At 38.3% G+C, this 12,551-nt stretch overlaps 1 protein-coding gene across 10 annotated transcripts in view; it reads right to left on the bottom strand.

Annotated features, from left to right (window-relative positions):
- The window catches only part of LOC124111324 (ralBP1-associated Eps domain-containing protein 1-like), a 108,135-nt gene extending 98,321 nt beyond the window's left edge, over positions 1-9,814 (bottom strand). For 9 of the 10 annotated variants that reach the window (XM_048384181.1, XM_048384177.1, XM_048384175.1 and 6 more), the window contains exon 1: positions 9,467-9,813. In XM_048384181.1, the coding sequence (XP_048240138.1) occupies positions 9,467-9,616 (150 nt within the window). In that variant the 5' untranslated portion in view covers positions 9,617-9,813. Of the gene's footprint in view, positions 1-9,466 lie in introns of all 10 variants that reach the window. The other variant, XM_048384180.1, reaches the window with a different exon arrangement.
- Between the last annotated feature and the right edge of the window lie 2,737 nt (positions 9,815-12,551).

Raw genomic sequence — 12,551 nt, forward strand, 5'->3', positions numbered from 1 at the left:
AAATGTCGGTTTTGTTTGCCCTTCCATCGTCGTAGCGTCCGTCTAGGGTCAAAGTCGTTCAGTCTTGAACAAATTGAAATTCGCAGCAGTCTGTCCAATGTTTCCATCGTCAAAGAGCATCTAAGTCGACTCTTGAAGAGGTTTTGTTTCGAAAAAACCTCGCTCACACTCTACGCTGGATACGGGCAAAAAGCGTCCGACTTCCATTAGTTTTACTACATTAGGGAATATTTCCGTCAATTTAGAAGCATGGGCAGTAACTAACATCTGTCCATATGTCAACTGTCTGTAATTGTTGTACACCAAAGGCTGAAATATCCCCCATTCTCTCTCCAGAGTGTCTTTGTCAACAGGTGTAAGTCCTTGTCATCTGCTACCGTAATGGCATCCTAGAGTCGCTATACTCTCGTCCCCATAACTTGCCAAGTCACGTGTGTTGTCAGGATCAAGTGCACCAAATGAATCTGTCCGTTACATTGTCAACTAAAACTTGTACGCAGTCCCTAGCCCTATCAGTCAGTGTTCTGTCATGATGTGATCTCGTCATTGTCACATTTTCAAACTCGTCAGAATCGTCAGTCTTCGCCAGAAATTCTCGTAATTTCGGTCCATATGTCAGTCAGGTACTGCCCCTTGAGTCCATCTAGAAAAGCCTCGATAGTCCTCCTCATGTCACCGTAAGTCAAGTCACGTGTCTGCAAAGCCCTACTTACAGTCCCTATCATACCAAAAACATCCTGTAGGAAAGCTGTCAAAAATCTAAATTTGTAAGTAGTCAATTGTCGTAGCAGAGAGTCTGCCATCGTGTCCGTGTCACTATTGTCCTCAAGCATGGCAATAAGGGCAGGCAATGCCTTTGCACAGCTGTCTATGGCTCGTGTCATTGACAGCCATCTTACACGATGCACCTCCGATGGTCTAACTTGAGGTTCAGCCAGTAGATCCTGCCACATCTGAAGGTTTGATAAACACTTTGGGGAATGATTAAAAAAGGAACAAATAGTGTTCAATATACTCTCGTAGAACGAGACCTCCTTCACAGATTTCACAGATTTCACAACATCCACACATGCCAAGGCCAGTCTATGCACAACACAATGCATCTCAACAAGATGAGGACAGAAATCATTCATATTTGCAGCCACACCACCCCGTTTGCCTAACATCACAGCAGCACCATCTACCTTGACCTTCAAAACCAGGACCAGAGGACCCCCAATTACTTATTTCAAGGATCCATACAGGAGACATGAGGATCCTGTAAAGTAATGAAATGGTGTAGCGTACTGTACTGTAAGATTTAACCAGAAAACAGCATTATCACTATCCCCCGCCATGGGGCACATCAGAACTTTGTTTGTTCATATAGTAGTACATGTAGTGAATATGAACTTTAAGAAAGAATCACATAAAGCCTTAAGAAGAGATAGGTACTTGGGTCACTTTATGTAATCAGAAAAAATTAATTAATATGAAATTAATACACACAAAAAGAGCCTTCTTTGGACAACATAACTATGTCTTGATAAGTATCTCTTAGATAAGCTAACTTCAGTAGCTTCTGAGAAAACTTGCCCTCATGACACACACTATACACTGAGTAAATTAGCATGGATCAAGGGCCATAACTCTGTAAAACAAAAATTTACAGGACCAATTTTGAACTCAGTCTTGACAAGTATCTCTTAGATAAGCATACAATCTTTCATTCATGCAACTTTAGTAGTTTCTGAATGCACTATATTGAAAAGCATGTAACACCAATTTTCGATCTCATTTGAGATCATGCCCAGTAACACCAGTGTGTAAAATTACATTTCTCTGACTTTAATAGTTTTTTAGTTTTCTCCTTTGAGAAGCGGACGGATGAATTCTGCTTTGAGGAGAGGACGGACGGACGAACAGACGGACGAACAGACGGACGAACAGACGAACTCTGTTTCCATTATCCCCAACCACTTCTTGGCGGGGGATAATAATTACCTTAATTGCAGGAACTTTATATTTCTTGTCAAGAATTTAGTACAATTCATATTATTGTGCATCCCTCGGGATGCAATATATAATATTTCTGCATCCATTCTATACATTTGTAAGCACTGGATGCACATTTCTGTATCTCATAAAACCCTGATGGTTGTCAGAAAGCCTAACGCAAAATTGTTTCAATTTCTGCACAAATATTCCAAAGTATCAGCAATACACCAAAATTCTATTAATCTTCAACTTGACAAAGATATTTGAAGTTTTAAAAGTAACAGACAAAAAAAGGTGAAAGCTGTATAACAAAGAAGCCTTGTGTTGAAGCAGGAAGAAATACTGGCAAACTACCAATATTCTAATCTTCCCTGTAACACAGGCACTTCATTAATTCATTAGAGGCATGTAATAGTAAAGAGTGTACGTCTTTAACACACGGCATTGATTTCATCTGACAGTTTGGTATCTGCAAAGTTGATTACTAAAGTCTGTGGAGAATGTTTAAGCACGGCACTACACGCTGTGGGAATCCATCATATATCTCACTTCCATACAAGAATTCTTTACATTCACAACAAATCGACCAGGGGGGTTGCAGATTTCTGTTTCCCATCACAGAAATATTCCACACAGCACCAACTATAACACTATGTAATTCATTCTACTGGTCCCTGATAAAATCTACTAGACTGGAGCCCATTGACCAGCATGTTTTTTTTTCTTTTTCATCATGTTCATGCAAGGATTTATCAAGGCAAATTGGGAAAAATCATTATTAGGTTCAAAACTGGGATTTTTTAAACACTTTAATTTCTTAAATTCAGAGGTATATTAACATTTTTCATTCAATTCAATAATGTTAAGCTAGACATAAAGCTTTTTCCCTTAATTGGTCCGTATATCACAGAAATATATGTGATAAAATAACAAGAATTTGGAAGTTTTTCAATGACACTTTTACTGACATTGGCTGCAGACTGGGAGCTGGTTATCGGCATCTGAGCCAATCCAGATAAATCTCTATCATAATCAATCATTACCATGATATCCCAATGAGGATTCTGAGAAGCAAACTACGCTTGTCCTATGAGGCAAATCAATAGATTGGGTTGTCAGTTTTGGTAGCCCGGGACATTACTCATAATATTAATCACTGGCTTGTCTGGTCCAGAGGCAATTATTTAGTGGCTGCTGTCATTTAGCAAGAATACTGTGGAGCGTGGCATTAAACAAACATTCACATGATTAATGGATAATAGATTTTATAAACCAATAATCAAGTTTAATGATAATAATTATATAATAATAGTCACTCATATAGTGCACAACTCCACACACAATGTATGCTATCACACAAGACAGTGGGAAGCTTTCCACTCAGTTTCAGCCACAAAGGAAAAGGAACCATATTCTTCAGTCGTTACTTGTGGACCCATGAAGATCCGGGTTGGAATTATCTTCCTGAGGCAAGGGAGTTAACTGACTTTAAAAGTCCAGTTTCCACCCTTGCTGAACTAGGCTGGTATTATGGAGTTATATTTTGGCTGGACTAACGAGTCTATGCATAGTCCAATCAAAATCTCGTAACGAAACCGAAATCTGGTTTGTAAACTGTCGTGCAGATTTCGGTCGATGCAGGATTTGCAAAGGATGTGCACCGCCAACTCGGCGTCAGCAGATATTTACCAAATCTTTTCATGTTTTTAATCAAGGTGCTCACATGATTTGATGCACTTTATGACGTAAGACCTGTTTTATCACAAGATAGATCTTGATTATTGATCAGATTTTCTTGACAGGGTGCCACCATTTTGTTTGAAGCAAATGCAAGTGATACAAAAGGTGGAATTTGATTGGTCAATAGGAGAGGCATAGTAGGGACACAACTCGTAATAACCACTTGTGGCGCTACCATCATGCCCAGAAATTCCAGTCTACAGTTAGGCAAGGGTGGAAACTGGACTTTTATAGTCAGGCAACTCCTTGGCCTCGGGAAGATGGGTTGGAATTGGTCTGCAACAACCCATGCTTGTTATAAGAGGCAATTATGCTTGTTATAAGAGGTGACTAACAGGATCGGATGGTCAGACTCGCTGACTTGGTTGCTGCATGTCATCGTATCATAATTGCATAGAATGATGCTCATGATGTTAATCACTAGACTGTCTTGTCCAAACCTAATTATTTACAGACCGCCATCATATACCTTGAATATTGCTAAGTGTGGCATTAAACAACAAACAAACAAACAAATCTTTACTTGCAATTTTTAGATAGACCCCTCCACCTCCACATCCTAGTAATGTCCTGCTGGTGTGTTGTGTGATGTTGCAGACATGCTATTAGGCATACCACCGAGACAATTGGCAATCACAATTATGTGACACTGCAGTCCCATCAGACACGTGGCCGACAGTCCTGGCCAGCAGCCAGCATCACATGCCAGTGCTCCGTCAACAGAACCCCAAGGGCACTGACCTAACAGAACCCTCCAATTATTATGATGACCCCTATCATTGAAGCATGATGGTCAATAACAGATGGAGGATCAGGTCAACAGGTTTCACTAATGACCACTCATTATTAATGCATAGATTTACCATTGAGGATGTGAACAATCATAGATGGAACTAATTTTCCATTTTCCAGATCATCAGTAGTGCTGAAAACTTGTTTGTTTTGTTTGTTTTTTGTTTAACACTACACTCGGCAATATCCCAGCTATACGTTGGCTGCCTGAAGCTAATCATGTCTGGATCAAGCAATCCACTGGACCAGTGATCAATGTCATATGCAATGACTCATACAGTTAGGGTACCTGATTACGGAAAATAACGCTTTCTCGTTTGAAATGAGGTTATTCGAAATTAAGCCCAGGGCTCAATTTCAGAAGCGCTAACGCTTGCTTAACTAAATAGGGGGTTATCTTCGCTGAAAAAATCAGAAACTGTTAAGTTGTTTTAACTCAGAAAATATATAATATGAACTTTAACTTTAAACCGAAAATAACTTCATAAAATGCAAACTTGAGCGTGCACTTGTTGAATGCACATTAAGAATTGCATCGCCACGTATTAACTTTCAAGTTATGAATTTAAGGAAGATCACTCCAAAATAAATATCCAACTTGAATTTCATGGGCCTACATATGGAATTATTTCGGTTTTTAGGCCCATGAGTGTAATTACGTAAGAGCCTCAATACGGGAAGTCCCAATATGATGAGACACAATCAACCAAGTCAACAAGCCTCACCACCCAATTTATCCTATCCAGAATTTGCATTTTTAAAGTCAATGTTTTGTTATAATCAGTGTAAGATGCAATCTGGGATTGGTAAACCAGTGTTTGATGGCATGAGAAACATTCCCTACCACCTAGACATGATGACACACAATTAGACAGGTTACACATTGCCACCACTCAATCCTCTACAGTGAACTAATGTTGTTTGTTCTTTAACGCCGCACTCAGCAATATTCCAGCTATATGACGGCAATCTGTAAATAATCGAGTCTGGACCAGACAATCCAGTGATTGACATCATGAGCAACGATCCACGCAATTGGGATACAGTGACATGCATCAAACAAGTCAGCGAGTCTGACCACTCGATCCCGTTCGTCACCTTTAATGAAAGCATAGTCGCCTTTTACGGCAAGCATGGGTTGCTGAAGACCTCTTCTACCCCGGATCTTCCCGTGAACTAATGGCTACCATAATAAGCATGGAGTAATGAGAACGTATTCGGTCCCTGAATCTCCACAGGGGGTGCCAGGACTCAAGTACTATTGCAGAAAACCTCAACAAACTCCACCTTCATCCTGATGAACATGATAATTTCTAACATTACCGTATTTGACTTGATAAGCGCCCGGCTCTAATAAGCACCCACGGCGATATTTGCTATTAATATATTGGCTAGTGAACAATCCAATTAAGCACCCCTTCCAAATGATCAATGTACACTTATTCATTCGTGTATAATACGCACCTAGTGTGTCATATGCACCCTTAATTATGGGCAATTAAATTCTGGAAAATATATCTGTCGTGTATAATACGCCAGACTTTTCTTCTTTTATCATTTCAAGCTGTCAACATAAACCACAAAATTTACGATCTTTCAACTCTGGGTTTTTTTCACCAAAATTATATTCTAATAAGAGACCCCTGTTTCTAATTTTGAGAGCGCCCTGGGCGCTTATTACGTCGAATACGGTATTTCAAATTGTTATCATGGAGATCAGCTGAATTGTCTTCACCCAAACAGCAATCCATATCCAATATTTGTGTTGTCCTATTATTAATCTTAATAACATTAACAGGCCATTCTTCCATCAATGATAATGACAGTGATTGTTTCTGGAACATGTTGTCACTTCCAGGGAACGACAAGGCAACTAGTCCATTAGTCTGAGACTATACAGTCCGTAGCTGATGTGTTCATGAATCATGATCATGATAAAACAGACATGTCAACAGATTGGCAGCCTCCAACATCAGGATGGTGTGTCAGAAGTAACTGAAGCAGTCATAACCACCACACAGCTGAGTGGCAAGGCTTGTTTCTGTATACTAGCAGTATCCACACTGAACACACAAACATACGTCAACTCGTTTTACAACACGGCCACCTATTATGCTTACATGGCACTTCAAAATGTTCTATAGAAGAAAGTGATGCAACAATATTGACTTTGTTTACTTGTTGCTTAATGCCGTACTCCGCAATATTACAGCTACAGTCAAACACAGGTATGTCGAATTCTGATGTGTCAAACTTATGGTTGTCTCAAACTAAAAGCTGGGTCCCTGAGCATTCCTTCTATATTCATCATTTTCGGTTGTGTCGAACCTCGGATATCTCAAAGCAGGTCCCTTCAACTTAGACACAACGGCATATGACTGAATATTTCAGTGGTCAGTAAATAATCGAATCTGGACCAGACAATCCATTTTAGTTGCCTCTTTCGACAAGCATAGGCTGCTGGGACTTCCTACCCAGAATCCCCACAGGTCAACACTATTGTGTCGTGAGTCAGACCAAAAGTGACCATACCCATCAGTGGTGAAGCCCTGGAAATCTAAACCCAAACTTGTCCCTTGGCATTATTCTCAGTATAGTGTATTCTGAACAAGCTGAATGTGTGTACGTTATTATCTGATTATCTGTGCACTCTGGCTTGCAAGACATATTGTGAAACAAAAAGTAAATTATTTTTATTATTATAAACAAATAATAACTTTGAATTTCTGATTAATGGCTGCGATATTGTATGACAAATACTTGTATGCAACATGATGCAAGACATATTGTGAAACAAAAAGTGAATTATTTTTATTGTTCTAAACAAATAATGACTTTGAATTTCAGATTACCATGATTACAGCAGAAATTATGTGTCGACAAAAAAATAAAATCTATGATTAACTAAATTACACCATAATGTACTACATTCAACTAACAGCTGACTAAAACATAAATAAACAATGATTCATTTTTATCAATATATTCAAGTTGTAATAGCATTATGTGAATTTTAGACACCGTGCCCCACTATTGTTCATGACAAAAATAAAAAAGGTTGAAAGGGGTAGAAATATCAAAATTATGAACTTGTCCCTGGACTAGTTCAAACAGTAATTCAATTCTCCAGAGACAGCCTATTGTCCGGAGGGCACGGGTGGCCCAGTCGTCTAAGGCACCACAATTCTCTGTGAAGAGGTGCGTCTCTTGGGCATGCCAGAAACCTATGATTGTGGGTTCAAATCCTGGTTCACCACGATTATGTTTCCAGGTTTGTCAGCACAATACCCATGCTCGTGGGTTTCACAGAAGTGGTAAACGTCTGAGACCTGCATCACTTCCGGCTTTCCTCTGACATTAAGCTGACATGCTGTGATATAACTGGAATAATGTTAAAAGCGGCGTTAAACCTAACTCACTCACTCTATTGTCCAGATTATGACCAATATTGATGGTTTTATAACAAAACCATCTATTTTTGGGTTATAATCAAACGAAATCCAAACGTTTTGTGCAGCCAGTGTGACCTTCCATGACTTCTTTCAAATGTTGCACAATGTGGCTACATGGTATGCCGGTCAACCAATCAGAGAGCATTTCCTAAAGTGTGATCGAAATCAGAACAAGGAAATAAATACTGCACAAAAGTGAGTTGGGTTGGTCATAGTCTTGATGTTTACGCTTTTTTAAAACCATATTTAGTACCAGTTACTAATAAGTGTTTGAAAGGCATTTAGAATTGATACACATGTGGAAGAGAATTTATGGATGTCAACTTCAAATACTTTAAATTATTGACATCCATAAATTCTCTTCCTTAGTTACGAATAGTTCACCAACATTTACAAAAGGCCTTCTAAATTTTAAGGTTGCCAAATGAAGTTCTTATTTTTGTCCAGTGATCTCAAAAAAAGAGTCAGGCATTGGTCTTCTACATCCCTGAAATGTCTACTGCAAAAATGCACATCATGTTAATTGTCTCATAACCGAAGTAATCTCATTCAATTAAGTTCAACTTCATTAATGATCATTGCAAGATAGTAGTCTCATTCAAATACAATCAACATGTTGCACTCTTGATTTCAATCATAAAATACAAATCCACAAAAATAGCATATAAAAAGAGACAATTCGCCATGGTCTGGTTCCCTTTCCAGCCTAGGTCGAGACATACAAATAAATGCCTCATGCGAATATCATTAGACATTGTCTCCATATCAATAGGGTCAGCATAAAGATAACCTTTTTTAAAGGATGTTGAAATACACAATATAACTTCACTTGTCTGCATTGTCAGATGGGACTTCATACTAGTTCACAACTTGAATGTATTACAACATGTATTACCCATCTGCAACAGTTGTTGAAGCAAACATACCAATTGCATCTGACACTTGCCATCAGTGACATTGACATTGACAATTCCAAAATGGAAGTCATAATACCATTTCTTATAAAAATTCTTGGTAATATCATGGTAATATTAAACCAAACATTTTTTTTATGTTAACATCATTACGTTCTCAATTGAAAATCACATGCATAATATTTTGAATTCAGACAGTCAAAAGAGATGATAAAGCATTGGCAAATGCATTTTATAATTTGGATTTTCATAATGTCTTATCATAGATGTCTATGACGAGAGCATAACAACAGTCGGTTTTGACCACTGCACAAGCCCACAATGAGTCATCACCACTGAACATGGCTCCTTCAACATGTTTGACGTATTAAGTCCAATAAAACCACAAACATTGTTACCTACAACCAGGGAACAAATAAAATGTTATGCATGTAAATAAACAACTGCAACGCACGTGAAGGGACAACACCCCTTTCTCATTAAAGCCGAAACATTAGAAAGGATGATAGGAGATGAACAGGAGCTTCCTGCTAAACTCGCATATCTTAATGAAACAGGGTATGACACTATTGCATACGTTTTGATTCTTACCTGATGTAACGCTTCCTGCTTCAAACCTGAAGCTCTGAACAGTTCTAAAGCTTTGATTCCACTTATTTTCCCAGAAACATCACTATCACAGGTTTGAAATAATTCTCCATAAAATCGCTGCTCTTGATCACTGAGCTTCAGGCCCTCCATCTTACATCTCTTGCACGTCTTATGTGGACATACGAATAATTTTATGTATTCTGCAACTAATCCTCCAGAAAGACAGTTTTTGCATAGTTCTGATTGTCCAAATATGACATTCACTTTAACACGATGGATAACTGGGGAAATCTGTCACAGTCGACTCCATCTTTAATTGATTTCTCGGGCAATGCCACACGCGATGTCCTCACTAAAATATCTCAGATATAATCCAACTGTCATCGTTCTTAAAAGTATCATTCAACATCTATAATTGATATATGTTTTGTAGATGGTTAAGTTTAACCGAAAGCAGATTCAAATCCTAATATCATCAAATACAAGTATCTGCCATTTTGGAGTAAACAATTTACACAGAGTACATCGCGTTTCACATGGATTAATTTGGGTTAATTTCAGATAATTATTTCACTTAATATATCCTCAAAACATAATACATTCCAAAAGATGCTAGCAATTTGTGTATAATGGTGATTCGCAATAGTTCGAGAAAAAGCTTTCCGTGAAATAGCTTTCTTCGCCGGCAAATTATACAAACTACTTTCCTTCAACGGGTTTCATTTGTATTCTGCATAAGCGACAGCAGGTGCACGTTCATTCAAATTCGCTTAAAATAAACCTTAATGTTCACAATCACTCGGTTGTATTTTGAATTAAGAAAGGACATATCTTTCTTATTTTGTTTAAAACAGAAATTTGAGGGCATATTAGTGCATAATTATCAAAACCGTCAATTGGAAAATAAGTGTATACTGGTACTTATATTTCCAAACACATACGTACTTTTAACACATTCAATCTAATTATCTTTATCACTGGTCCTAGTCCAGATCGCTATGTGTACGTACAATACAGTACAGTAAGTTCCATGTACAGTATTCTGTCTACAGTTTATATCATTTATGTTGATAATAGTATTGAAAGTTTTGACAGAATGTTGTATCTAAGTGTTTTCCGTCCCTCGCGAGCCGCTTTGCAATGACTCAGTCTGTGATCTGAGACATGGTTGAGATGTTGCAATCGAGTGTGAAACCTCCCTCAGAGTGAGTTGTGTTTTACGCTGCTTTTAGCAATATTCCAGTAATAACACGGCGGGGGGCACCAGAAATGGACTTCACACATTGTACCCACGTGGGGAATCAAACCCGGGTCTTCAGGAGACGAGCGCCATTCCCTACAACCAATATGTTTGACAGTTATCGATATCTAGATATGGTCTCTGATATAACTGAACATTTCAGTCAATTTTTAAAGTGCTTGAGTCATTCAACCTCAATGCAAAATACCTGAAAATGTCATATACCTATCTGACAGGTTTACCACAGGTTTCCCAGTCGTCTAAGGCGCCGCGATTCGCTGTGCAGTGCAGAGTTGCGTCCCTCGAGCACGCCAGAAACCTATGATTGTGGGTTCGAATCCCGGTTCGCCCCGATTATGTTTCTAGGTTTGTCAGCACCATGGGTTTCACAGAAGTGGTAAATGTCTGAGACCTGCATCACTTCAGGCTTTCCTGAGCTGACACGCCGTGATATAACTGGAATACTGTTAAAAGCGGCGTTAAACCCTACTCACTCACTCTTAATTTGGAACCGCGTTTTACTTCGAATCATTGCTCCATTGTTCGGGAAACTGACGGTCTGGGCATCACATACATATGATACAGCCAATACTTAAGTTGTGTCAATTTGTAAAGTTACTTTAAAGTCCATTAACTCACAATCGAAATAGTTTATTTATTCATTTTAACAGTGATTGATTCCACCAGTGAGTGAGTTATTTTGGTTTAACGCCACTATATTTATACTTATATCACAGTGTGTCAGTTCGATGTTAGGGACGGTCGGGTAGCCTAGTGGTTAAAACGTTCGCTCGTCACGCCGAAGACCCGGGTTCGATTCCCGACATGGGTACAATGTGTGAATATTCGTGATATTGCTGGAATATTGCTAAAAGCGGCGTAAAACCATACTCACTCACTCACTCAGTCCGATGTTTGAGGAAAGCCCGAAGTGATGCATTTCTTGGATGTTTACCACTTCGGTGAAACCCACGACCACAGGTATGGGCGCTGACAAACCTTGAAACATAATCGGGGCGAACTGGATTCAAACCCGGTCATAGGTTTTCGGCACGCCCGATAAACGTAAGTCTGTAACACCTATATGTGAGGATCATAATTAGTAAACTATTTCGGAAGTCAATAAACGTATAAACGTTTAACATAACACGATGAATTTAAACCAGTTTTCCACAGATAACATAAACAAACATTGTAAACGGAAAGACATTGTGAATCGTGTTTAAGTTTTCTAATACATAGTTATTTGCAAATTATGTTTTGGAATCTATCTGTATCCGATTCTAGAATTGTTGAAATTTATTTTTGAAATGTTTTTGTTTCAAACGTGATATTTCAATACCAAAATGTTCATCCAAGGGAGTAGAAAACAGACACTATTGTTCTCTTTAAGACATCATTCATACACACTAGCCTCCATGAACCCAGTTCATCTTGTAGATATAGGGAATGTACAGCTATATTTATATTCATTTTAACTTGTGTTGTAACTAAATTGAAAGATTGCTTGCTTTGCTTGAATACAAACTGGGTGTATGATGAAAATCTAAAACCGCTTTCTTATCTGAGATCTCTTTGATACACATTTTCAATTTGGAAGAACAGGAATACATGAACTTTTTATGGATAGCAACTTTTTTTTATTCTTTGTGATATAAACTCTGTGCATTTTCTCAGCATTCACCCGATGAAGGAACAAGAAAAAGTTCTGAAACGTCTTGACAAAGAAGTTGTTTTCCATAAAAAGTTTCACGTATTCATGCTATCTTCTCTGCTGAACAACAGTCGTAAATTGGTCAACCGACAGACGACTTGTTAAGGAAAACAAGATATAACTAGTTGTAA

This window comes from Haliotis rufescens, unplaced genomic scaffold (genome assembly GCF_023055435.1).
Source record: "Haliotis rufescens isolate VD_foot unplaced genomic scaffold, xgHalRufe1.0.p SCAF_5, whole genome shotgun sequence".
Classification (NCBI taxonomy): Eukaryota; Metazoa; Mollusca; class Gastropoda; order Lepetellida; family Haliotidae; genus Haliotis; species Haliotis rufescens.